Below are 24,984 nucleotides of genomic sequence, written 5' to 3' on the forward strand. Positions count from 1 at the left end.
GAAAGAAGACGCATGCGCATGAAACTAAATCCTAAACCGCGGAGGCTCCAAGTTCAATAATCGCGGGTTGGCGCAGGCGCAAAAAGGCCCAGCGGGGTTTATAAAGGTGGGAGGGGAATGAGCCCAAAACGCATGTGCAAAATAGTGCGCCGGCTGGAGGGGCCCGGCTCCTGAAATTACGCATGCGTCTCAGCTCTGCGTGACTCAAGGGGGCGGTGCGGGCACCTAGCTGCGCGTGCGCAGAGCTTGTTCAAAGGGCCTTATTTAGGTTGCGCAGGCGCTTGTTGGCCATTTCTTCTCAGCCACGCCGAAGTCGTGTGTTCAGGTAAGTGTTTGTAGCTCTGTGTTTGCCGCCCAGGGGCCCCTAAGGGTGCCATTTTTGCGAGGATTGCCTGCCCCCAGAACTCTGTAGAGCCTGGGGGGCCCTGGCAAGGTGCGGGCTGCCGCTTGGAGCCAGGAAGAGCAGGCTGAGTAGCGGCGGGGCCGCCGAGGCCTGCAGGCCGCGTCGACTCTATTGTGTGAGATGTCGGAGGAGGCGGAGCGGAAGCGGCCGCCGCCATTTCCTTGCCTCCACGCTGGCGCTAGGCCAGGGCCCCCTCGGCTTGGGGCAGCGGCCCCTGGTGTCCAGAGTGGCCTCGGGGGCCCGGCCGCTGGCCGGAGGGGTGTTGAGTGTTGGTATCGCCGTGGTTCGGGCGTTCGCACGGGCTCGGGGCTTCGCCGTCCCCGCGGGCGGGCGGGCGGCTCGAGGGCGGGGGCCAGTCTATTTTGCCCCATTTCCCGGTCTGACGCTCGTCCCCCGCCTTGCAGTTTGTGTGGACGCCAGGACGCATTAGGAGACGATGATGTTGGGCACCGAAGGCGGAGAGGGATTCGTGGTGAAGGTCCGGGGCTTGCCCTGGTCTTGCTCGGCAGATGAAGTGCAGCGTTTTTTCTCTGGTGAGTTTGAAGCGGAGGCGGGAGTTCGCTGCCGGAGCCGGCCGGCGGGCGGGCGGTAGGGCCGGGGGGCGGGCGGGCCGGGCTCGGGGCGCCCCCTGGCGGGGCGCGGGCGGCAGACGTTCCCGCTGGGTGGCTCGCGCCTGGCCGACCGCTGTTACGCAATGGAAATTGCGAAAGCCCCGCCCGCCCTCCGAGCCCTGTTGGGGGTGGGGGGAGTGCGGCCTCTCCGGCGGATTTTTTGTCCTCTTTGCCTACCCGTAAGCACCCCGTCTTCCTACGGCTGTCTTTTCTGAAGGATAAATGGGATTTTTCTCCATCTTGGGAAAATTGTCCAGTTAACTGGGCAGACAATGCTAATAACCTTTTGCGAATCCTTAAAGTACAGCAACTTTCCAATTTCGGTATGTACCCGAAGCGGGGCTTTTGACTTCAGAAAGTTGAAATGTTACTAATTTCAAAAAATTTTCCTGATCCAGATAGGGTAATTGTGAAGAGTTCTTGCTCCACTAGTTCTTGATCTGGCTCACAGTTGAGGACACTGCAGCCCAGGGAAGTTCACTTGTCTACGTAGCTTCTTTCCAGTGTGCAGGTTTCCTGAATAATTTTTACCAAAATGTCCTTGTCCGCATTGTTAGTGTGGGTTTAGATTGATACAGCTATATTTGGTAGAAACTTAGTGGTTTTGGAAACCACTTGTAGGATTGACTTACAATCTGACTTTAGCGTTGGTAACAGAAAACGACCTGTAAAACGAGAACCAGGTACACTGGAAGCCACCTTGCAGTGAGCAAGACTGGGTTTGGCTTCAGCTGTGCAGCTTGGAGCATTTTAGCTTGCTAACATTGATCCCCTTTTAGGTGAGTATGGGCCCTGTAATTTGGATTTGCAGGAGAGATTGTATGTTGCTGCTAGTAAGGTAAAACCATCAAGTGCCCCAGACCAAAACTTGAATCCAGACTCAGAAAATGGCACAAAATGAAATTCAGACTTGGATGTTCAATGGAGAGGACTTGGAGATAACTTTGATAAGAAATTGCGTGAAGAAAATCCAATACAATGGGAAGGTGTCCAGGGAATAAATGTTTGGGGGAAGATAAGTGTTTAAGTACTGGACAGGGGCCCTGGGAGTTGGTACTACAGTCAGTCTAGGCTTTGTGGTAGCTTGCTTTGTAGCAGGGAGGTGAACAGGCGTTTCATCTGTATCACCCAGAGGTGGTTTTTTAGTTTTAAATTCTGTATTAACGGTTGTTTTCTTTCCAGACTGCAAAATTCAAAATGGGGCTCAAGGTATTCGTTTCATCTACACCAGAGAAGGCAGACCGAGTGGCGAGGCTTTTGTTGAACTTGAATCAGAAGATGAAGTCAAATTGGCCCTGAAAAAAGACAGAGAAACTATGGGACACAGATATGTTGAAGGTTTGATTTATGTTGCCCTAGTAACAGTAAATAAAATATTAAACACATAGAGCTCTATCTTACCCCTTCTGAATTTTAGGTATTTGACCGCATGGAAATGGTCAGCTAAGGGAGTTTATGGCAGCTCTTCCTAGATTATCTAAAGACCCAGGAAGTCTGAACTTTTTTCTCTAACTTTCCAAAATTGACTAATTCTAAGCACCTTTTTCAGTATTCAAGTCAAACAACGTTGAAATGGATTGGGTGTTGAAGCATACTGGTCCAAATAGTCCCGACACGGCCAATGATGGCTTTGTACGGCTTAGAGGACTCCCCTTTGGATGTAGCAAGGAAGAAATTGTTCAGTTCTTCTCAGGTATGTAGTTGTGTTTGATGCTGAGCAGTGAGTTCTGGCTAGCTTCTGGCAACATGTGATTTAATAGACTTAAAGTCCATTAGCTTAGATACTTAAACAGGTATGAGTATATGCAGATGAATTAAATGTTTTCTTCTTCCTGGAGACCTTCAAATAATTTAAGCCCATCTTAAAGGTGGAAATTAAGTACTTCCAAAATGCTAACTTTGCTTGTATTTAGTGTTTGTAGTTCAGAGTAGATCTTTGAGGATTGTCCTCAACAGCTTAACTACTTTCCTCACAATGCTGTTCAGCAAGGTACTTCAAGGTAAAGGTAAGATCCCTTAACGTTAGATTAGTATCAGGTTGTTACTTCTGGCAAGTGCCTGTGTCTTAAGACACGTTGGGTCATGGGCCCAGAAATGTCTCTAATGGTCTGATTCTCTTTGTGGGAGAAAAAAAACTTAGGATTGGTTTAGACAGGGAATTATATGAACTTACTAAAATCAGTCTAATGTAGGAGTAGTTTGAATATAGTCTAAGTATCTGAAATACATTAAGTGTTTTGAAATTATTCTGGGCCTAAAGTATTTGAATGTTTTTATGCTGAAGAGCTGATAAAATTGCATGTTTAGCAGAATGTTAAATCTTATTTTAAGTAACTATATTAATGTGATAAAGTGGAATTAAGAACAAATCCTTTCATGGTTCAGTGTAGTATGTGATAAAATCTTAGATACGTATCAAGTCCTAATATTTTGCCAGAATTTTTGAAATCAAGTCTGTTCTGATTGTTTTTGTCTAAATTGGTGAGAATTGAATGCTATCTGTCAACGTTAAATATGAACATAATTTCATATCTTCTAGGAAAGTGCTTTAAGCCCTTTTTGTAAGCTTGGGAATGTATCCACGGAAAGGATTTTTCATAGACGGAATTTCCAGAAGTGAATCATAACTACTGTTAGAGCATAAGAGTGCATGATTGTGCTGTGTAGATCAGTTGTTTGTTGAAAAGTTTAGATTGTATGTTTGTCAATTATATGACTTAAAGCAATGTTTCAATTTGTATATAAAATGTTTAAATGTGTAATTTTTTTTAAAAGTTGAAGTTCCACTAACTTAAAACATTGAAATATAAAATGAGGTAAAAGGTGTGTTTTAAGTTTAGTAACTGTTGTATTTTAATGCTTGAAACTTGATTAAATTCTTGTGTAATTCTCAACATTATTTTGCATAGATTAGAGTGTTAATTGTTGAATTCTTAATGCATCCTGTGTTTCAAGTGTTTTTTGTTTGTTTTTTTTTGTTTGTTTTTACATACTATGCCATGGGGTGTTTTAAGAATTGAGTTATACTTTGTAATAATGGAACTTCATATTACTACAATGCATTTGTAAAGAGTACTTGTTGAAAACATACCATTCGCCTAAAGTTAAAATTCTGGTTTATTTAAAGCTATAAGAAGAATCATTTCTGGGCTTGTGATGTTAATATTGCCCCCCTACTGGGGTTATTTGTCCTTGGGTTGAAGGGTTGGAAATCGTGCCAAATGGGATAACATTGCCGGTGGACTTCCAGGGGAGGAGTACGGGGGAGGCCTTCGTGCAGTTTGCTTCACAGGAAATAGCTGAAAAGGCTCTAAAGAAACACAAGGAAAGAATAGGGCACAGGTGGGGATGGATGGTTGGTTGGATTTGTCACTTTTCTTATGGTAAACAGTTAAATCCATATTCTCTCTGCTTAGAAGGAAGAAATCTATTTTCTAGTCCCAATTAATATTTTGCCACAATTTTCAAATTTCCTGTGTAAAGTCCCATAATGCATTGAGATGAAAGTTTAGGTTTTAAAATTGTCCCCAGTTAATTTGATCTCCCTGACAATATTGCAAGATTCCTAATTCTAAACAGTAGAGTTGAGAGACTATGGCTTTAAACAAATGTTAATGCAAACCTGGCTTTAGCTGTAATAACACCCACCCAGTAAATTAATATTACCATAAGAAAATGTGATACTTTCTGATCTTGTTTTTAAAGTTGAAATGCAACAAACTTTTTCTTGCTGTATAAATATTCTGCATATGTATTAATAAGCATAGCTTTCAAGAAATTGTCACAAAAGGTTTTATTCTCTTTGCTTGTGACTATTTTTCATTGAAGCATGCGCTTACCTATGCTGATTCCTACTAAAAGCATAGGCCTGGGGTATTATTGGCGAAAGGAAATGTGTAGTGTGGGCTAGACTGTTGGTGGAGGCTGGCTTTTTAGCCCACTTGCTATACATACGGCCAATGGATTTAAGACCTGAAATGTTGAAAGTTGAGTGGAATTCTTTCCCTCCTAAGACATTTATTTCTAGTACTCCTCTCTACCCCTAAGGTTGGGCTCTCTGCCTCCGAGGAGTGAGTTTTACTCTATGAATTTTACGTTAAATCTTACAATTGAGTGAATTTCTGGTCATTGCCTATGCAAATATAAGAAATCTGGCTTTAAATATTAGTCAGTTTCATGGCTATGACTACATTGTTTTCTTGTGTAATTAAATACCTGTATGAAATGGACTAATGTTCTCTCTCCCTTCCCCATCCCCTTCCCTCATGAACAATGCTTTAGGTATATCGAAATCTTTAAGAGCAGTCGAGCTGAAGTTAGAACTCACTATGATCCACCACGAAAGCTTATGGCCATGCAGCGGCCAGGTCCCTATGACAGACCTGGAGCTGGCAGAGGATATAACAGCATTGGCAGAGGAGCTGGCTTTGAACGGATGAGGCGTGGTGCTTATGGTGGAGGTACGTGAGGACATGCAGGCATCATAAGCTCTGTTCTCCTGTAACTGTTTTCATTTGGTTGATTGTACTTACTGTCTTTCAGGTTATGGAGGCTATGATGATTATAATGGCTATAATGATGGCTATGGATTTGGGTCGGATAGATTTGGAAGAGGTAAGGTAAGAATTGAATTTCTCAACTGAAGGATGCTTACACTCTCGTCAATCTAGACCTCAATTACTGTTTTTCAGGAATGTCTGATCACAGATATGGGGATGGTGGCTCTACTTTCCAGAGCACAACAGGACATTGTGTACACATGAGAGGATTACCTTACAGAGCTACTGAGAACGACATTTATAATGTAAGTGTAGGATAAATTTACCAGTTGTCTGGTTCAGGATAGCAGTAAAAATGTGGTTCTTAATCTAAGTAAGTGAAACAGTTGGTTATAAATTGTGCTTTTTTGTAATGGTAGATCTTTGACTTCGTTCTCTGAAATACCTTGTGTTTAGTTTTTTTCACCGCTCAACCCTGTGAGAGTACATATTGAAATTGGTCCTGATGGCAGAGTAACTGGTGAAGCAGATGTCGAGTTTGCGACTCATGAAGATGCTGTGGCAGCGATGTCAAAAGACAAAGCAAATATGCGTAAGTGTGGTTTTAAGTATCTTGGGGTCTCTCTAACAGATGGTTGAGGGACCAAGGTTTGTGATAAATGTAAGGATATATGAGAAAAATGCATTCTCCAACAATGGATTAGTTTTTTGGTGTGTGTTGAAAAAGCATGTGGGTTTTAGAAATTAGTGTGATTGTGAAAAGGGGTTTGTGATAACCTGGTCTTTGAAGTGTATCCTTAATTGGCAAACTTAAAGCAATTTATGTGAATGTTTATATCAGAAGGCTGGTTTTTGAAACCAGTGTAATCAGCTGAGAAGCAGCTAGAACTTTTTTTTTTTTTTTTACCAAAAGTATTGAAATTCACATATTGTTTAAGAACTTAAAGTGCTTATCTTCTTCTCTTTCACCAACAAATACTTTCAAACTTTTTTTTTTCTCATTTCAGAACACAGATATGTAGAACTCTTCTTGAATTCTACAGCAGGAGCAAGCGGTGGTGCTTACGGTAGCCAAATGCTAGGAGGCATGGGTTTGTGTAAATATCACTTTAGTGTCTTTTTTTTAAGCTAACCTTGTATGCCTTTTCTCTCATTTCAGAACACAGATATGTAGAACTCTTCTTGAATTCTACAGCAGGAGCAAGCGGTGGTGCTTATGGTAGCCAAATGATGGGAGGCATGGGCTTGTGTAAATATCGTTAGTTTTTTTAAAAACCAAAACGTTTATATCTATATAAGTCGATTATGTAAGTTAAGTTAATTTATATTTTAATGAGTTTAGCATAATTAAGTTAAGCAAAGAGGTTTCAATTTGAATTTTGTGTCTGGCTTATTTAAATTCTTTCCAGTTAAAACTGTTTAGATAACTAGTTTTAAGTAGTTTGGGGGAGGGGACTGCAGAAACTAGTGAATTGTCTTAAGTATGAAGTAGAAGTTTAAAATGAATATTTAGTTAAAAGCACAAGGTCAGTAAAGTTTTGGGCATGGTTAATTGGGCATAATTAGGTATTCAGTGATAGCCTGTGTATGACCTATCAAATTATGGGGGGAAAACCCCACTAAATCCATTTAAGCAGTATCCTAAGGTGTTCTCAAAATGCCTCTACTTAAAGAGAATTGTGGATTTAGTCCTGCTGATGTGCATACTGTTGGCCTTTTGGTTTATAAATGTTTGTTTAGTTCATATGGGTAGAAAGGTAGTTTGGTCGTAGGCAATAGGCAGAAGGAGGCAGAGGGTTGTAGTGATATCAGGTCAAGACTGGAAAAATCATAGATTTAGAATTAACAAGCCCGGTACCACCAGGTACCACATTACATATGGAACAAGGTCCTAATGTTCTCTTAACTTAACAGCAAACCAGTCCAGTTACGGCGGCCCAGCCAGTCAGCAGCTGAGTGGTGGTTATGGAGGCGGCTATGGTGGCCAGAGCAGCATGAGTGGATATGGTAAGTGTGTTTTTTTATGTACTTGAAATAAGTTTTAGGGAGGTTTCTTTAGTTTGGGGAATATGCAGGCACCTTTTTGGCGAAACTGGGTTAATGTTTGCTTTTGATCCAAATGTTAACTTTTGTTCTTGATAGCTTAATTTTCAGCACCAATCATTGGGAGGGGGAAGTGTTCTATATATTAAAATTAGTCATTGCAACTTGGAATAATGTCGAGCCAGCAAACATCTGCCTCCATTTATTAAAAAATTAAACTGTTGATTTTTTTTTTTTCTGTCTTTTGATTAGCATTAAATCCATTTTAGATGGAGGGAGACTTTTAAATAGTAGAATGGTGGTTGGGTTTAGGACCGTATTTACTAGTCAGTTTTATCCTAGGATTGCTTTTATTTTTATTTTTTTTTTTCAATTGGTCTAAAGAATGGTGATTTTGGTATTATAGTCTTACCCTACAAAATCCTTTTGCAGACCAAGTTTTACAGGAAAACTCCAGTGATTTTCAATCAAACATTGCATAGGTAAATATTTTCTCAAAAAATATAATTTAAATTCCCAATAGCAAATACTGATATGTTGTAATAACACTATTTCTATAGCAGTCAATGGCTCTGACTTAACTCCATGGAGGCTGCCATTTTGGGCACAGTGAGTTGCCTTTAGTCCCAACTTTTGTCGTCTCACTCCCTGCCCACCATCAGTAGGAAAAGCAAGAGACTGCCCCTGTCCTCCCTATTCATATATATGCCATTCGATGGACACATTGTGAATGTTTATGGTAAATTTTTTTTTAAAATGCCTTGCTTAGCTTTAAAAACAACATGAAGTAATTTTGCAATTTTTGAAAAACACTAGTTTTCCTTTAAACTTAATTTTCTATGTTGATCCTGAAGCATCCAATTAAATGGTAGCACAAGAGTCTGGCAAGTTGGTACTGCAGAGAAAAGGGGTTAATTGAGACTTGTTTGGAGTCGGGAGTCCCCTTTCCCAAACATGCTTCTCGCCACTTGGACAGCAGCCATTTGTACTCGTATACTTTTTAAACTTTTTCTTGGAATGCTATATTTTATTTGGCTGATGATCTGATGATTCTGCTGACTTGTCACATTGCTCTCTCTGCAGGCAGCCAAGGAGCAGTGAACAGCAGCTACTACAGTAGCGGAAGCCGAGCATCTGTGGGCGTGAACGGAATGGGAGGGATGTCTAGCATGTCCAGTATGAGTGGTGGATGGGGAATGTAACTGATCCTGATCACTGACTCTTGGTCACCGTTTTTTTTAAAAGAAACAAAGTTTAACAGTTTTGCAATACAAGCTTGTGATTGATGCTTACTCTAAGTGGAAATCAGGATTGTTTTAAAAGAGTTAAGGTTCAGTATTTTTGAACACATCTAGGATGTAACAACTGAGTAAACTATAACTGTTAAACAATTTTCAGCTTTTTCTCTAGTTCTATTGTAGGATGTACTTAAGCAGCAAGTGTATTTAGGTTAAAGCAGTTGAATTATGTTAAATGTTGCTCTTCTACATTACATTGAACACTGTTGGGATGCATGTTGAAAGACATGCTTTTTTTGTAAAACTCAATATAGGAGCTGTGTCTACAATTAAAAGTGAACACATTTGGCATGTTTGTTAATTCTAGTTTCATTTAATAACCTCTAAGGCACGTAAGTTGAAGTTTTTTTTTTTTTTTTTTTTTTTTTTTTTTTTTTTAAGTTAATGGGGGACTTTGAGACGCAACACCATACGTTAGGATTTTGGTCTTGGTGTTTGTATGAAATTCTGAGGCCTTGATTTAAACCTTTCCTTGTATCGTGATTTCCTTTTAGGTGTATTGCGCTAAGTGAAACTTGTCAAATAAATCTTCCTTTTAAAAACTGCACTTTGTCTTGTCTGTGCTTCAGTGTCATGTGGACTGTTTCTTGGTGCTCTCTTCCTGCCTGGGGCATAGGTGACAGTGGCCCACGTCTCTGGCTGTGGCAGAGAGGCTCGGCAGCCGAGGCTGTTGTGTAGATGTCGGCCGACTCCTCTTCCCTCCAGTGCGACTGAAGGTAAACGTAGATTTTAGGGGCCCTTGTGGAAGGGCTGTGTGTTTGGCCTGGCTGCACAGGACCTAACCCAAAGTCCTTTTGACTGCTAAGCGCTTGCACAAAACCCAGGGAGAGGTGGCACTATTATACTGCATGATCTGCATGTCCCCAGAGGCCCGTGGCAGGCCTGGCCGAGAAGGCAGTGCCAGAGGCAAGGTGGGGGGAACTCACTAGGTAGGTGATCTTCCCATTCCAGTGGTGCCTCTGAAGTTTTGCTTACATGGAGCATGGGGGAGGGTTCTAGGAGCTAGCTTATAAATGGCTTTCAAATGGAGTCTTTTGGTCCTATTTTTACTAAAGAACAGGTCTACTTCGGGCAGAATTCATTCCTTACAGCGTCTGAGGTAGACTACCAAGTTGCATTTCTGAACAAGGATTAGGTGAATTCAGTAATTGAAATCCATTTGTTTTGGTAGACCTCTGAGTAGCTGGCATTAAGCACCTTTAAAAAGGTCCAAAGTCCCTTCAGTAGATCTTCCACTAAAGACTGAAGCTTAATAAGCCAAATTGAGGATCTAAATCCGTTTTTCACTCGGACAGTACTCGAAGATTCTCCCCTTTGATCTTGGGTGAGATTTCTACGCATCTGTACATGGCAGTGTTGCAGAAGCATGTGCCACGGGCCCTGCAGACCTGGGGGCACTGCTCTCCTGCGTGGTGGAGGGGAAAGGCCTGCAGTGGGGCTGGGGTACAGGAGGGTTAGATTTGGCATGTGTCCTGGTTTAGAGCACCTGTTTTGGGAGGCACATCTGAGCGTTTGGTCTTCAGCTGTCTTCTCCACCTAGAACTGCCCCTGGGATCTTGGCAGCGTTGCTCAGGGTCTGTGGAACTGACACATGTTGCATGTTGAGAAGGCCCCAGGAGGGTTCCTTCCCTGGGTCCTTCAGCTTCTTTAATATCTGTGTTGAGAAAAGGCCTGTTGGTGGAAGAGAAGGTACTTAACTAGATGCGTGGGGAGGAAGACAGAGCAGAACCATGCGGCTTCTGCAGAGTGAGTCTTGGGCCATTCTGGTGCACCGGAACCTCGTGCTCTGTGGACCTGTCTCAGAACCTCCTGGGTGCTTGCTAGCCGGGACCAGAACCTCCAGATGATGCTGGGAGTTCACGTTCTACGTGATCCCTGTCCCTGGGTAATGGCCCTGTGCATGCCCACTTGAGCAGCACTGCCCAGGCCATCTGTGGTTCGTCGGTACTCAGAAGTGTTGTCAGACCACAGCCTGAGGATTCCAAAGTCCAGGGGCATGTTTGATGTGTAAGGAGAAAAGTTCTGTTTCAAGCAGCTAAATAAATACTTGGTTCCTCGTGGCAGAGGGATACGTGTTGGCCATCTGTTGCTTGTGGGTGGGGAAGGGAGGGGAAAAGAAAACTGGTTATGATACAGGGAAGAGCACTGAGCACTGAGTGCAGTGGTGGAAACATCCCACTTACGGAGTTGAACAGTCTAGGAGTTAGGTGTCTCCTGCTTGCTTTTCTGTGTGCAGATGAGCGCTAAGGCCCAGAGGTGAAGTGACCTGCCTAAGGCTCCCCAGCAAGTTGGAATCCAAATTGGGTGCACTGAAAACAAGGTACTGACTTCTACTGCTAGACCGGCTGGGGGCAGTGCAGCAGCACGTTGAAGCATTTTTGGAAAAGCTGGGTCCTGGATGAGATTTAAAAAGCTGCTTAGAGGAAGTGACGGAAGGGGAGAGGGGGCCTCTGGCAGCTGCTCTTAATGCCATGTTCTTCCTGTTTCGATGGGGAAACCAGCCCGGAAGGAAGATGGCTTTGGAGCTGGGCCTACAGATCCTGGGACCTAACCTTCCTGAGCCAGGCGGTGGGTCAAAGCCCACGAAGGGGTGAGGCACTCGGCAGTGAGCAAGGGGAGTTCACCAAGGCTCCACAGACAGACAGACTAGTCTGGACAGCACTATGGCACTAGTTTTGGTTCCTTCGCCTGAACATTCAAGACCTGGACCCATCAGGTGGGGGTGAGCATGCGTGGAGTCGGTTTCCACAGCTGACCAGTGCCTGTTGCAGCACTGCTTGGAAAAATGGCTGCCTGGCAGGTGCTTCCCATAGGTATCTCCACCTGGAGTGCGCTAGACGAAGCTCTGTCGTCCTCTGGGTCAGCTTCCTGTGGCTAAAGGAACACCTTCTGAGCCAAGTGGGGGTAAGCTCACTTCCTCTGTGCCTACTGGTGGAGGTAATGGCCTGTCCTGACATGGGGGACATGGGGTGGGTCTGAGGCCTCCTGCAGAGACTGACATTTTCTGCAGCAGAGTGAAAAATAAAGAATTTTATTGCAGATCTTGAGATGCATTCACAAGGGTGTGACATGGCCAGACTTGGAAGCAGGGAAGGCACAGTGTGGGGGGGTGGGTGGGAAGAGGGGCACAGGGTGCTCACTACACTAGTGCAACTGCTGGAAAACCACTCCACTGTGTGAAAAGTGAAAAAATGACAGTAGCAAAATCCTGAAGTTACATGGTAGCCAAAGCTGGTGATGCGGCCAAGGGAGAAGGAAGAGTTTCGATCCAGATGTTCTGGAAGGGTGCGTGCCTCCCTGGCAGACCCTGCGAGGAGTGGAGTCCTTCCTGCGATTCCCTCTGGCAGCAGACTTGATCAACCCCCCTCAGTCCCCGTCAGCTCCTGGGGACCCCTCCTACGCTCAGGAGCCAGTGGAGGAGCAGCGCTGCAGAAGCAGGGTGTGGCAGCTGTCGCAGACGCGCACGGGCCTGGGGTAGGAGGGCAGGGCCAGCTCGTTGCTGGAACACGTGTTGCAGAAGATGTGGCCACAGTGGCGGCAGTGGTGCTGAAGGACACAAGACAAGGCAGTCAGAGTGGGCCAGGTGCCTCTGTTTGCCTAACACCCTTAGAATCCTTCCCCAAGAAGCTGGGGTCCATTGGGAAGGGGTCCTTTTAGACTTTAACTCCTCCATGTAGAGCGTGGGTAAAGGACATGCGGTTAAGGCCCTAAAATGCGTCTTACCCAAACTGCTGCATGAAGAGCCCTGCTTCGTTCCCTGTCATCCCTGCGCCTGCTGGAAACTCAAATTTCCGTGGCCAGTGCCTCCTGCTGGGCGAGGCTGGTTTTGTGCAGGCAGTGCAGAAGCCTTGGGCATGGAAGAGACCAGGTGGAGGCAAGCATCCACATAGCTTCTGCCAACTGGCCAGTAGCCAACAGGCAGGACATTCAGGTGCGGGGACTGTGAGGCCCCAACCTCCAGCAGGCCTTGGGCACACGTGCCTGATCTCAGAGGCCGCCTCAGGAGGCGGTTTCCACCTCTGGACCTTCTGTGAGGCACAGGCCAGGATAGCGGAGTTTTCCTTCTTTTCCAGAGAGGCCTGACGAGACGCAGACAGGGAGAAAGCACAGCCACACGGTGCGGGGTAGGGTACTTTGTGGGCTGTACAGGTTTCCAATTTTGCTAGGTATCCGTGTCCTGCTCCTGTCCTGCCCAGCTGGTCCATCAATGCCCCAAGGCCGGGTGCAAGACCTCCTGCTCTGGAACCAGAAGGCAGAGGCCGAGGCCCTGGGGCACGGGATCTGCCCAGGTTGCCAGGGAGCTCTAGGTGCCACATGGATGCCTATCCCAAGACCTGTCAACCACAGGTTCTCTCTGGATTGTTTTTGCCTAATTTAACCAAGTTTTGGTCCTGTTGCTGACAATGAACCTTCATATTCTGTACGTGAGCAGCTCCAACTCCCAAAGAAATCTGCCCATCCTTGAAAGGACGGACAAGCTGGGAAGCCATCCATGTGGGCCAGCAAACCAGCGAGTGCCATGGTCATGCAGTGGCCCTGGTCCCACGGGAAAGGGTGGAAGGGGAGGCCGTGTGGGAGCTGGTGCAGGGCCACCCCATGTACCTTCCTCCGGGAGATGGAGAACTCCTTTTCACACTGCTTACAGTGCGTGGCTTCATCATCCTTCAGCCAGGTATGGCCCTGTGGGGGGAAAGACCACAACAGAATTCCATTTTCCAGCTTGGCTCTTGATGGCCCCATAGCCATGTTCTGATTGCCCATCATCAGGGTCTTTGGAGGGGCTGGAGCTCTGGTGCTGCAGATCGCATACGGGGGTGGGGGGGCCTGGGAGGCCCTGGTCCACATGCTAAGCCCCCACCCCTCAGCACAATGTGGGGAGGTGGGACCGGAGGCTCTGGAGAGCTTTCTAAAGGACAGAGGATGGGCCATTTACTCAGCCGGAGAGACTGGGTGCCCAAAGGGGCCAAAGGCCTGATAAGCTTTTCTGGCTCCTTGGCATCTGGTGGCCATCACCTTCCTGGTGACAGAGTGACCTTACAAGCTGCAGCGCAAAGCCCGACAGCTCACCCTGTGGTGCTGCTGGCTGTCGCTGTCTGACACATCCGGGCAGGGCAGGGATGGAAAACATGCTGCTCACAGCAGTTCCGTTCAAGTTTTCCAGGTACAAGGCAGGGGAAGTGAGTGCAGCCAAGTTCACGTCCAGGCCGCTGCAAGTGGCTAGGACAGTCCACCATCCCCGACCGGGCGGGTGCTAGGGTCTCCAGTCCAGCGGAGAGCGGACTTTCCTGTCGCAGGTGGCTGTCCCTCCTCTCTGAACTACCCCCTCCTCTCCTGTTTGCACCCCCAGCGGGCCAGTCTGGCGCCCGCACCGGGTGACCTAGTCCACATGTTCCCGCTTTCCCTGGGTGGCAGGCACCCTCGCGAATGGGCCCCTCACCTGCAGGGAGAGGTCTCATGCTCCCTGCTTAAAAATCCCTGGGTTTCTTCGGCCACTTTTTGCTCCCTTCACTTGGGCACCTGTGACCTATGCCTACTGTCCCAACTAGGGCCGAGAGGCCGGAATCAGCACCAAGGCTCCCGGCTGGGCCCCGCCGCCGTCAGTGTCACCCGTCCCCGGGTCCCATGGCTCTGAGCAGCATTTTCGGATGCCTCTGAGGCACACCCTCCCCTGACTCCGGAGAACCTGGGCACCCAGGGCATTAGCGTGAGCTCTCTAAGCCCGGGGCAGGGGTTCTGAGGCCGACAGGGTTAATAATCCAGTACCTTTAGCGCCTTGTTCACTTCTTTGATGTCTTCCATCTTGAGCTTTGACCTTATCAAAAAAAAGATAAAGAGGATTTATGGCTGTGAGAGGCTCTCGAAATCGGCAAGCCCACTGCCACTGCCTGACTAGCTGGCTTGGGGAGGGTGACCGGGAGCAGGACAGAGCAGCCCTGCACAGGAGCTCTTCCAGAACATGCTTTCTGCCTTTTACCATCGCAGAGTCACCTCATCATGTTGGCTCACGTCTGCTGTACTCTGAGGTGGAGCCTGTGGACCAAACAGGGTCCCAAGACAGACTGTTGAGCCTGCAAGGTTTAAAAAGACTTTGAAGTAGTTACAACCATTTAAAAATTGGAAGGGATGCCTGGGTGGCTTTGTTAGGTGTCTGCCTTCGGCTTAGGTCGTGATCCCGAGGTCCTGGGATGGAGCCCCGTGTCAGGCTCCCTGCTCAGTGGAGAGTCTGCTTCTCCCTCTCCCTCTGCCGATCCCTCTGCTTGTGTTCCCTCCTTTGCTGTCAAATAGCTAAATAAAATCTTTACATATTAGGAGTAATTTCCTAAAAATCAGGTTCCTGGCTTCTCTGGGCCACCATTCCTGCGTGGGACATGTGCCCAAAGGGGCTGCGGGGGCTCCCCTACAGCAGGCACCTGAATCTGCAGGGCTCCCCCGGCCCCTTTTGGGCTGACTGCTCCTTCTAGAACAGTTCTGCTCTGACGACAGGCTCACTTGTTCTTGCTCCATTCTTGTTAGGGGAAGAACAATTCCTTACTTGTCCACCTAGAACACAGGCCCGAGCATGGTCTACACTGGCGGAATTAAACCAGAGAAAATGAAAACTTGATTTATTTGCAGTCTGGGTGATGTCAGCCTAAACTGTCCCTGGATCAACTGAAGGGTCAAAGTGGCAGGGCTCTGAGACACAGATGAGATTTCCAGGTGAGGACTGGGAAACTGAGCATGGGGACCTTTGGTCCACCCCAAGCAGCTCAGAGACAGGCCTGCGGCCTGACAGGACTCGAAGCTGCCCGGGGGGAGACACTGGAGGACCCCCAGGTCGAGATGGCAGCCTGAATGTGCAGGCAGGTACCTGGAGAAGAAAACCTGGGAAGGATCTGGATGCTGCCCAGAGAGAGAAACTGGGCAGCTGCGTCTAGCTGGTGGAGGGATCTGAGGAGAGCCCTGTCCTTCTGTCACCTGGTGCTGGCTTGCAAGATGGAGAGAAGAAAGCAGGAGGCAGGGAGGAAGCACCAAGAAAGCCCGTTGGGGATCCCCGCCCACGTCACAGTCCTCAACATAAGCCCAGCCCAGTCTGACTGATATGCATGCTGCTGCATTGTGTTTCTAGCCACTTCTCTGTTGGGTCCCGTGTCTGGACCTCTTCTGGTCACAGGCCCCACGGGACCCCCATCTCTCCAGTCACTGTGTTTGGGGCAGAAGCCAGAACAGAACAGACTCTGCTAGGGGCCAGCCACCAGTGAGGGAGCAACAGACAAGACGGCAGAGGAGGAGGGAGAGACTGAGTCCCAATAGCTTTTTTTGCCTTGAGACAGTCTGAGTTGGATCTCTGTCCCTCTGCAACCAGGACTCCTAACTCCTAAGGAGAATAAAGCTCCCCAGTGGCTCTGAAAACACAAGCATCAAACAAATGAGCAAATTCTACAATCTGCAGTGTGACCTATCGGACTGGCCAGAGCAACCTGGCAGGACGGGAACCCCGGGGAGGGCTGTCAGGTCAAAGTAGAGACAAGGACCGAGGTCTGTGCTCCTTCAGCAGCACCCAGCAGGATAGACAGACAGATGCTGGTGGGCACAAATATCCAGAAGGGGAGGTGGTGACTACTTCCACTACAGCAGGTGGAAGCCCCCTCGTCTGACTGTGGGCTCAGCGAGCACCCTGCTGCCGTCCCCCCCGACTCGCCTAGGTCCTAGAGGCTGATCTAGTGAACAGGAAGGCTCACTAGAAGGGACTTCCTAATTCATTAGTTCAACTGGCACTGTGTCTCCAAGGCCTCACTTCCCGTGGCGTGGCCCTTGAACACTTGGCCGGCCTCCTGCCTGACCACAACCCCCCACCACCCCGGACAGCAAAACTTGGTTTGGGCAGGCTGATGTGATTCTGGGCAGGGGCCAGGTCCCGTGGTCATGATGCAGGTGGCAGGGGAGGGGGGTGGGCTTCTTACTGGCTGAGGTGCAGGCCCATTTCCTGGAGGGCTTGTTCCTGCTCCTCGCAAACCTTCTGTAACTCCACCTTCTCGTCCTGGAGCTCCCGCAGCTCCTAAAATCAACCAACCAGAGGCCGGACACACTCATGTAATTGCAGCAACAAGCAGGTCAGAATGTTTTTCAAGAGCAAAAAGCAGTTTTTGTTGTGTTAATCTCATTCAAGCTGGGGTTATTTCATGGATTACTTCTCACTAGCCTGTTTCTCCAGAATGGGCACCTGCAGAAGGGACAGTGACATGGGACAGGAGAACAGCTACGTGCAAAGCAGTCACCTGCACAGGACGACAAAACCCCTGCCCATCTGAGTTGCTATTAAAAGGCTGTGTAAACAGAGAACAGCTTCAGAACACGCACAGAAGAGCCTTATGTGGAAGTGGGGGACACCTGCACGGTGAAGGCTCATTTGAATAAACGTTTTGGAAAGGGCTGGCTGAAACTTCTTGAGAATGAATGAACGAGGCTGATGAAGGCCAGGATGTGGGAGCTCATGCACTGAGACCAGGAGCGTGTGTGGGAAGTGAAGCTCGCATGCTGATAAACACTGTAATCTGGGGCCAATGACCCTTGAGAACACAAGCTGGCGAGGGCCCTGACAAAGACCCATGACAGTGATTTGGGGTTTAGGGCTGATGACGGGTAGCAACAGGGCTTAGGCCTGAGTGGTGGGCGCATCTCTCCCAACTGCCCCGTAAGCCTTCTGCCCCAGAGCCTGGAGACACAGGAGCACAAGGGCACCCTGACCATGTCACATGTGTCGTTTCTCGTGTGTACTTCAGGGCGGAGGCGGGGTGGGGTGTGTGTGTATAATTCAATTTGTTGACCAAAGTGGAATTTTAAAGTGGAATAAAGGCGGCAAGATGCAGAACTTTGTAGAAGTCCTCTTCTGCCCTCCATTTTTCCTCCCCTCTCATAGACTGACATTCCTCTTGAGGAATGTCTCCCCTCCCCAGTGGTCTCCACCCCTGGCCCACTGGGCTCCCCCGGGAGGGGCTAATAGACATGTTCCCACACGTCTAATCATGTGGGATCAAAGGCTCTTTGTGCACCCATTCAGACCACGCAACAGTACCCACCACCATGTTCAACACTACGTAATCTCCAAGGAGCCTCCACAGGTGTGTGGATCGTGTGCCGGTCCTGCCGGGAGAAGCTGCGGAGGCCAGACACACCCGGGGCAGCCCAGGCCTTAGCCGGCTCCCACCAGCACTGTGGGCACCTCCTGCCTTCAGGGGAGACCTTGTAGCCTGCCTGGGTTCCCCGGGAGGCCTGTTCTGCGAGCAGACCAAGATGCCACTCTGGGTCCCCAACCCCATTGCACTCTCTGAAGCTTTGCCACCGGTTCCAGGCCTCGCCTTCCCCAGAGGACTGAGGTGACTCCAGGGAGAGACGAGACTCGGGTCTCGTCTAGGGGAGAGGGAGGCTTTTGGTTTACTTGGCTTCCCAGGGGTGGCCCAGGACCAGGACTGGATGGCTCCGGGAACCAGGATACCCGATCCTGGGCAGAGTGGCCAAGCCACTCTGAGGGAAGGTTTGGACTGGCACTCGGAAAGCGCTCGTGCTTACTGCTCCCCTCTTGTGAGCCGCCCCCATCCCCAGGAGCTGGTGGACCGTCCTAAAATGAACCGGCTCCGCCAGCTTCCTTCTGAGTTCCGGAGAAGATCCAAATCCCTTTGCATGTCTTCGGGGGTCCGCGATCAGTCTGCCCACCCGAGGCGGCAGCTCCTAATGCCTTCCTCCTGTGTCTGCCACGACTCAGCCTCACAGCCCTGCTCTTTGCTCCTTCACCGTGACAGACCCTCATGCTTCCTGCAGTCTGCCTGAGCCATCCTTTGCTCGCCTCTCCGCAGAGCTGGAGAGCTCGTCCCTCGACTCGGTCTCCCTGGCATGGTTCCCGGGCCACTGCCGCCACTGCGGGGTGTCTCCCTGTTTTATTCTCCCCATTGCACTGCTCCCTGAGTGGCTGGTGTGCACACACCATCTGCCTTAAGCAGAGGCTCCACAGGGTGGCTTTGGCTGTGCTGAGGGGCCTCCATGCGGCCCGGGGCTCCTGGAGACGCCAGCAGCTCTTTCCCTCCCACGACAGCTGCCTTACCTTTTTTAATCCTTCCACTTGCTGTAGTTCTGCTCGGAGTAGAGAAGAAGTGTCTTTCTCCTGCTGTAATTCTCGCTGAAGAGCCTGTCTCTGTTCTTTTTCTGATTTCAACTCTTTCTCTAGACTCGAGCTGTTTTCCCAAAATGAACTCGAGTTAGTCTTAATGGGAGAGGTGTGTGGAAAATGCACAATGTCCAACCCAGTTCTCTGCCCGGGAAATGGGGCATTGACGGGAATCAGAAGTGCCACACATGCACCTAAACCTGTCACGGGAGCAGGGAACTCATGCTCCCTCTCTGGCAGGGCCACCTGCCCCTCCAGAGGGAAGACCAGGACCCCATCAGGGGGAGCAGCGGGCATGCACTCGACAGCACGTGAGCAGACAAAGGAGAAGGGTCTCAAAACACTTAGGACCACAGCAGGGGGATCCTCTACCAAGCTGGAGACCTGAGGAGAGAGACTGCAAAATGTCTTCTACTTTTTCCAACCCAGGGGCAGCTCCCACTGGAGGGCCGGGAGTGGGGGCAGCAGAAAGCTCCCGCACTCCTCTCACCAGCTGAGTGGCCCGGGACGTTCCCGAACCCCCTGAACCAGCACTCTCACTTAAAAACGGGGGACACTGGCATTTCTCTTCACGGGGCCTGACACACCCCCCGATTCCAGCCTCTGTAGGGGTAAGCTCGGGAGGGACCAGGCCTGTGCCCAAAAGGGAGTTGCCCCTCCGCACCCCCAGGCCTGGCCCCGCCTACCACTGCTCATGCAGCTGGGAGAGCTGCTGCTGCAGCGCGCACGTCCGGCCGCCCAGCTCCTGCTGCAGCTTGTGGCTCCGCTCCTCCGCCCCGCGACGCGCCCTCTCTGAGAGCTGTAACCTGCACCCCAAGAACCAGGTCTGCGTGAGAAAGGAGCTACCCTCGAGGCTGAGGACAGCACACATTCTTGTGGCTGGGGTCTGAAATACACACACAGTAAAACTGTTCCGAGGTTTTAGCGCACGGAGAGACTCGTGTAACCACCACAGTGGTCAGGAGCGATCTGGGGACAACAGCGCCAACAGCGCCGTTAGCAGGAAAGCTCCCTAGTGCTGCCCTCTGGAATCACCCCTAAACCCTGGCAACCACTGTGGTGCTCTCTGATACCCCTAAACCCTGGCAACCACTGTGGTGCTCTCTGATACCACGGCTTCGTCTGTTCAAGAACGTCCTAGAAATGGAATTATGCCTCATACAACCTCTTGAGCCTGGCTTCTTTCGCTCAGCACGGTCTCTGAGGTCACTCCAGGTTTGTGTCGGTGGCTCATTCCTTCGGATGGCCGAGTACTACTCCATGGTATAGGGTGCCAGGTTGTTCTTCCTTCAGCGATGGAAGACATCCAATTCGCTTCTAGTTTTGGTAATTCAATGAACAGACCTGATCTAAACCTCTGTGTGAACATCAGCCTTCACTCTTCTCGGGCACACACCTAGGAGAGGGCCTGTGGGGTCCTCTGGTAAGGGGATGTCTAGCTTTAAGAGACTGTTCTCCAGGGCGGCTGTACCATTTGGTAGTCCCGTCGGTACTGCAGGGGCGTTCTGTTCACTCTGGAGTCCCATCGGCATTCAGTGCTGTTGCTGAAGAGATACTTAGCTGTTCTAGTAGGTGCACAGCAGCCCCCACTGTGACTGTAACACGCACATCCCCTGGCTGGGGATACGGAACGTTTTTGTGTGCTGGTTTGCCATCTGTATGTCCTTTTTGGGGAGGTGTCTGTTCAAGCCTTTTGTCCATTTTTAAACTGGATTGTTTGTTGAGTTCTGAGAGCTCTTTATACATTCTGGATACAAGTACTTTCTCAGTTATGTCATCTGCAAAAGTTTTCTCCCAAACTGTAATAGGTCTTTTTATTCTCTTAACCGTGTCTTTCACAGAACAAAGGTTTCACATTTTGATAAAGTCCAATTTATCAAATTTTTCTCCCATGGACCCTAGGCTTTCATGTCATGTCTAAGATCTCTTTGACTAACCCAAGGCCACAAACATTTTCTCCGACATTTTCTTCTAAAAGTTCAAAATTTTAAGTTTTCCATTTAGACCTATGATGCATTTCCAGTTAATTTTTGTATAAGGCATGAGGTATAGAGATTCATATTTTTTTGCTTATGAATGTCTGACTGTTCCAACATCATTTATTAAAAAGACTTTCCTTGCTCTGCTGAACTGCCTTTGCACCTTTGTAAGAAAATCAGTTGCCATATTCATGTGAGTCTGTTTTCAGACTCTTGTGATCTACTACTGACTGATGTGGAAATGTGACTGTGATAAGGACCTCACTGTATTGGTATGATCCCACCTACGATATGATACAGAAACCCAAAATTTATTACGGGAATACACACTTAGCGCTGGGAATCAGCCCCTTTCAGCAAGACTAGGATCCCAAAGGACCATCACCCCAAGCTGTCTGTACTTCTGAGAGAGGTTCCAGGTCCAGAGAATATCCCTACCTTCTAGGGAGTATCTGTCAGGGGGACTGATTACCTTTCTTCCATCTGTTTCATGCTGGACATAACTTGGTTGTTTTTTTCTTCGAAAGATGTGATGGCTTCATCCTTCTGCTGTAAACAGCTCTCTGCACTCTGCCAAGGCAAGGAAAAGGGGTCACACTCTGCCACTCCCTCACTGCCTTACCTGCTCAGGATTATGAGCAGGTGTGATTTCACCCTGTACTTTCACAGCACTTTTAGGAGTATTTCATTAGTTGCTGCTCTTCCCCCACAGCCCTGGAAGACAAACTGGCTTGAAGTGCCCCGTTTTATCAACAGAAAGAAAGGAGCAGAAGGAAGTAGTGAGCTCTCCTCTATGAAAGGTCCATGTTCCTTTTTTTTTTTAAAAGATTTTATTTATTTGACACAGAGAGGTAGAGATCATAAGTAGGCAGAGAGGCAGGCGGGGGATGGGGGAAGCAGGCTCCCTGCTGAGCAGACAGGACCCTGGGATCATGACCTGAGCTGAAGGCAGAGGCTTAACCCACTGAGCCACCCAGATGCCCCTCTGCGTTCCTTTTCAAAAAGGAACTTCAGAGTGGGATCTGACAGTGTCACTGAGCTGTTCCCACATGCCCAGCGCACATGTGAGTTCTCCAGCCCTGGCAGGGGTCGCTAGCCGCCCTTCTCTAGGCAAAGGGAGGGCCAGAGAAAACGCCGGGTGGGGAGACTGGCGCACATGCTGGGGCAGCATGTTCACACCTGCGACAATGTGACTTCTGAATCCAGGGTTTAAGCCCTGCAGGTACTGAGGGACCAGGCAGGGCAAAAAGCACCATGTTCCTGTGTGACTACAAGAGACTCTTTTATTTTTTTTTATTTTTTATTTTTTTAGATTTTATTTTATTTATTTGAGAGAGAGAGACAGTGAGAGAGAGCATGAGCGAGGAGAAGGTCAGAGGGAGAAGCAGACTCCCCATGGAGCTGGGAGCCTGATGTGGGACTCGATCCCGGGACTCCAGGATCACGCCCTGAGCCGGAGGCAGTCGTTTAACCAACTGCGCCACCCAGGCGTCCCTGTTACAAGAGACTCTTTTAAAAGAAAAGGGTACAGAAAGGCTAAAGACAGAAGGAAGTCCTAATAAATTCCCAAGAAAACGTATTCTTGGACAGTAACGTGATACAATTAGACATTAACAACGAAAGAATGACTAAAATCAACTCGTATCTTAACAAAACTAAATGGTGTATCACTAAAGCTACTGAGCTGAAAACATAAACCAAAGGAAGGATTATGAAATACTCAGAAGTAAAAGCTAATGAAAACACTATGCAATACTGTATGGTACTGAAGACACACGTAAGGTGTGTCTTAACTTTCTACACCATTAAGAAAGAAAAACCTGTTACCTGGAACATGTCAGGCATTGACTGTGAGGTGTACCTAGATTTTAGAGATGCGAAGATGTGAAAAATGTGCTTCTTAGATGATATTTTTGTTAGAATTTGAGGACGACATCCAAATTAGCATCTGCAGGTAATTTTTAACTTTAAATAGCATTTCTGTTATTTATTTTTATTTTTTAAGTAAATTCTTCCCCCTGGCATGACCCTGAGATCAGGAGTCACATGTTCTACTGAGCCTGCCAGGTATCCCCAAATGACATTTTTTATTTTTAGGGGGGAAGCTAACACAGATGAGCTAAGCATGCATTTCAACAGCCAAAAAGGAACTAGAGAGAAAACCCAAAGAAAGCTCTCCTGGGTTGCTCAGTGGCTGAGCGTCTGCCTTTGGCTCAGGTCATGATCCCGGGGTCCTGGGATGGAGTCCTGCTTTGGGCTTCTGGCTCAGCAGGGAGCCTGCTTCTCCCTCTCCCACTCCCCCTGCTTGTGTTCTTTCTCTCACTGTATCTCTATCAAATAAAAAAATAAAATCGTAAAAAAAAGAAAACCCAAAGAAACCAGAAAGAATATAATAAAAGGAAGGCTGGAAATCAACAGAAGACATGGATCAACAGTGCAGAGTATCAGGGAAAAAAGGTGGTTCTCTTAATTACTAGAGAAGACACACTTCCGGCAAGAATAAAGATAACAGAAAATGCAAGTAAGGAAACCTTGCACAAAAGAGTTTTAAAAACATTGTAAAAGAACATTATCAACAACCATGAGCTAAAACATTTGAGAATCTAAACAAGATGCATTTTGGGAAAAATACACCAAATTCTCCTGAGAAGAGAGAGAATGCACAAGTAGGTCAGCGAGCATTTAATAACCCGAAATGCTCATCAAAGACCCCCTGCTCCCAAAGCCTCAGACCCCAGTGAATCCTATAACATCAGTGGGTTCTCAAAACTTTTTGAGACTAGACCCTTGCTACCTTGTATGAATTACTCCAGAGAAAGAGAGCTTTGAGACAGCACGAAAGCTCACAGTGCCAGCCCACCCTTGATTCTGAAGGCAAATAAGGTTAGTAAGAGGAAAGGTAACTAGAAGTCCATCTCAAATATAAACTAATGTATTCTATAAAATATTAGCTAACAGCATCAAGAATATATTTAAATATGTCGTAATCAAGTAGGATTCCAGGAATGTTAGTCAATATAAACTACAACACAAATAAAAGGAAAAAAAAAAAGAATATGATTATCAAAGTAGATACAGTGGGGCACCTAGGTGGCTCAGTCAGTTAAGCATCTGCCTTCGGCTTGGGTCATGATTCCAGGGTCTTGCAATCCAGCCCTGCATCGGGCTCCCTGCTCAGTAGGAGTCTGCTTCCCTCTCCCTCTGCCATTCCCCCTGCTTGTGCTCTTTGTCTCAAATAAATAAATAAAATCTTAAAAACAACAACAACAACAAAACAGATACAATATAGGGGAAAAAAGCATTTAATAAATTCAACACTCATTCATGATAAAATTTCTAAGCAATCAAGAAACAGAAGTTATGTTCCTTAACTCGTTGAGGATCACACAGCAAACATGGAGCAAGCACATAGCAAATGGAGAAACTTAGATGCAATTCTTTTAAAAGCAGGATCACAAGTATGCTCACTGTTTCTGCCACTGTGTAATGTAGTCTTAGAAAGCCTGGCCAATGCACTAAGGAACAAAAATTGAGGGTAAAGAGATTAAACTCTATTTGCCAATGATGTGATCAATTATACCTAAAGGCAGGAGGATCAAGTGAGGAACTGTCAGCCCCAGTGGTGTGCAAGGCAGCTAACAGAAGATCAGGCCTGCAAACACACATGCTCTTTTCTATACCAGTCATACCTAACCAGATGATGAAGCCAAAATAAGGCACTGGTCACATGAGCAACAAGGACTACTATACAGGAACTCACCTGGAGAAAATGTAAGACTCTTACCCAGTAAAAAGGACAAAAAAAGAGAAAAAGGAATTATTTGACTAAATGAAGATCCACCCCATTCTCTTGGATGGAATGACTTTATATGCTACAGAGGTAAACTTTTTCTCAAGTTAACCTATAAATCCAATGTAACCCCCATTTAGGAAATCCATTTGTGTTTTGTTTTGTTTTAATAAAACAGAAGACATGGATCAACATGGGAGGCCTGGGACCTCCCACCCGG

General features: G+C 47.7%; 2 protein-coding genes across 9 annotated transcripts in view; one reads left to right on the plus strand and one right to left on the minus strand.

The window, feature by feature from the left end:
* The first annotated feature begins 223 nt into the window (after nucleotides 1-223).
* Nucleotides 224-9,401, plus strand: HNRNPH1 (heterogeneous nuclear ribonucleoprotein H1). 7 transcript variants are annotated; one of them, XM_044262566.1, is made up of 14 exons: nucleotides 224-325; nucleotides 808-936; nucleotides 2,197-2,352; nucleotides 2,564-2,707; nucleotides 4,218-4,356; nucleotides 5,296-5,474; nucleotides 5,557-5,628; nucleotides 5,685-5,818; nucleotides 5,970-6,105; nucleotides 6,521-6,580; nucleotides 6,673-6,762; nucleotides 7,428-7,520; nucleotides 7,989-8,038; nucleotides 8,640-8,727. In XM_044262566.1, exons 2-13 carry the CDS (start codon nucleotides 840-842, stop codon nucleotides 8,036-8,038), a joined length of 1,350 nt encoding a protein of 449 aa, XP_044118501.1. In that variant the 5' UTR covers nucleotides 224-325; nucleotides 808-839; the 3' UTR covers nucleotides 8,640-8,727. The 7 variants fall into 7 exon arrangements, with proteins under 7 accessions (XP_044118501.1, XP_044118502.1, XP_044118490.1 ...); XM_044262567.1 differs by having other exon boundaries at nucleotides 6,673-6,732; XM_044262555.1 differs by lacking the exon at nucleotides 7,989-8,038 and having other exon boundaries at nucleotides 8,640-9,401.
* A 2,458-nt stretch (nucleotides 9,402-11,859) lies between these two features.
* Nucleotides 11,860-24,984, minus strand: part of RUFY1 (RUN and FYVE domain containing 1) — a 62,420-nt gene continuing 49,295 nt past the window's right edge. The window contains exons 12-18 of one of the 2 annotated variants that reach the window (XM_044262592.1): nucleotides 21,447-21,544; nucleotides 19,682-19,801; nucleotides 18,933-19,062; nucleotides 16,798-16,892; nucleotides 14,618-14,666; nucleotides 13,457-13,534; nucleotides 11,860-12,400 (exon numbers count right to left, since the gene is read on the minus strand). In XM_044262592.1, coding sequence (XP_044118527.1) covers nucleotides 12,257-12,400; nucleotides 13,457-13,534; nucleotides 14,618-14,666; nucleotides 16,798-16,892; nucleotides 18,933-19,062; nucleotides 19,682-19,801; nucleotides 21,447-21,544 — 714 coding nt within the window. In that variant the 3' untranslated portion in view covers nucleotides 11,860-12,256. The remainder of the gene's footprint in view (nucleotides 12,401-13,456; nucleotides 13,535-14,617; nucleotides 14,667-16,797; nucleotides 16,893-18,932; nucleotides 19,063-19,681; nucleotides 19,802-21,446; nucleotides 21,545-24,984) is intronic. The other variant, XM_044262602.1, reaches the window with a different exon arrangement.

The sequence above is a fragment of the Neovison vison genome, chromosome 1, assembly GCF_020171115.1.
Source record: "Neovison vison isolate M4711 chromosome 1, ASM_NN_V1, whole genome shotgun sequence".
Classification (NCBI taxonomy): Eukaryota; Metazoa; Chordata; class Mammalia; order Carnivora; family Mustelidae; genus Neogale; species Neogale vison.

Excerpts from the sequence above, each read along its gene's own strand:
- HNRNPH1 (XM_044262555.1), top strand. The coding sequence starts at position 840 with ATGATGTTGGGCACCGAAGGCGGAGAGGGATTCGTGGTGAAGGTCCGG. Across the intron at positions 2,353-2,563 it reads GGGACACAGATATGTTGAAG|TATTCAAGTCAAACAACGTT; the intron begins GTTTGATTTATG and ends CACCTTTTTCAG. Across the intron at positions 5,819-5,969 it reads CTGAGAACGACATTTATAAT|TTTTTTTCACCGCTCAACCC; the intron begins GTAAGTGTAGGA and ends CCTTGTGTTTAG.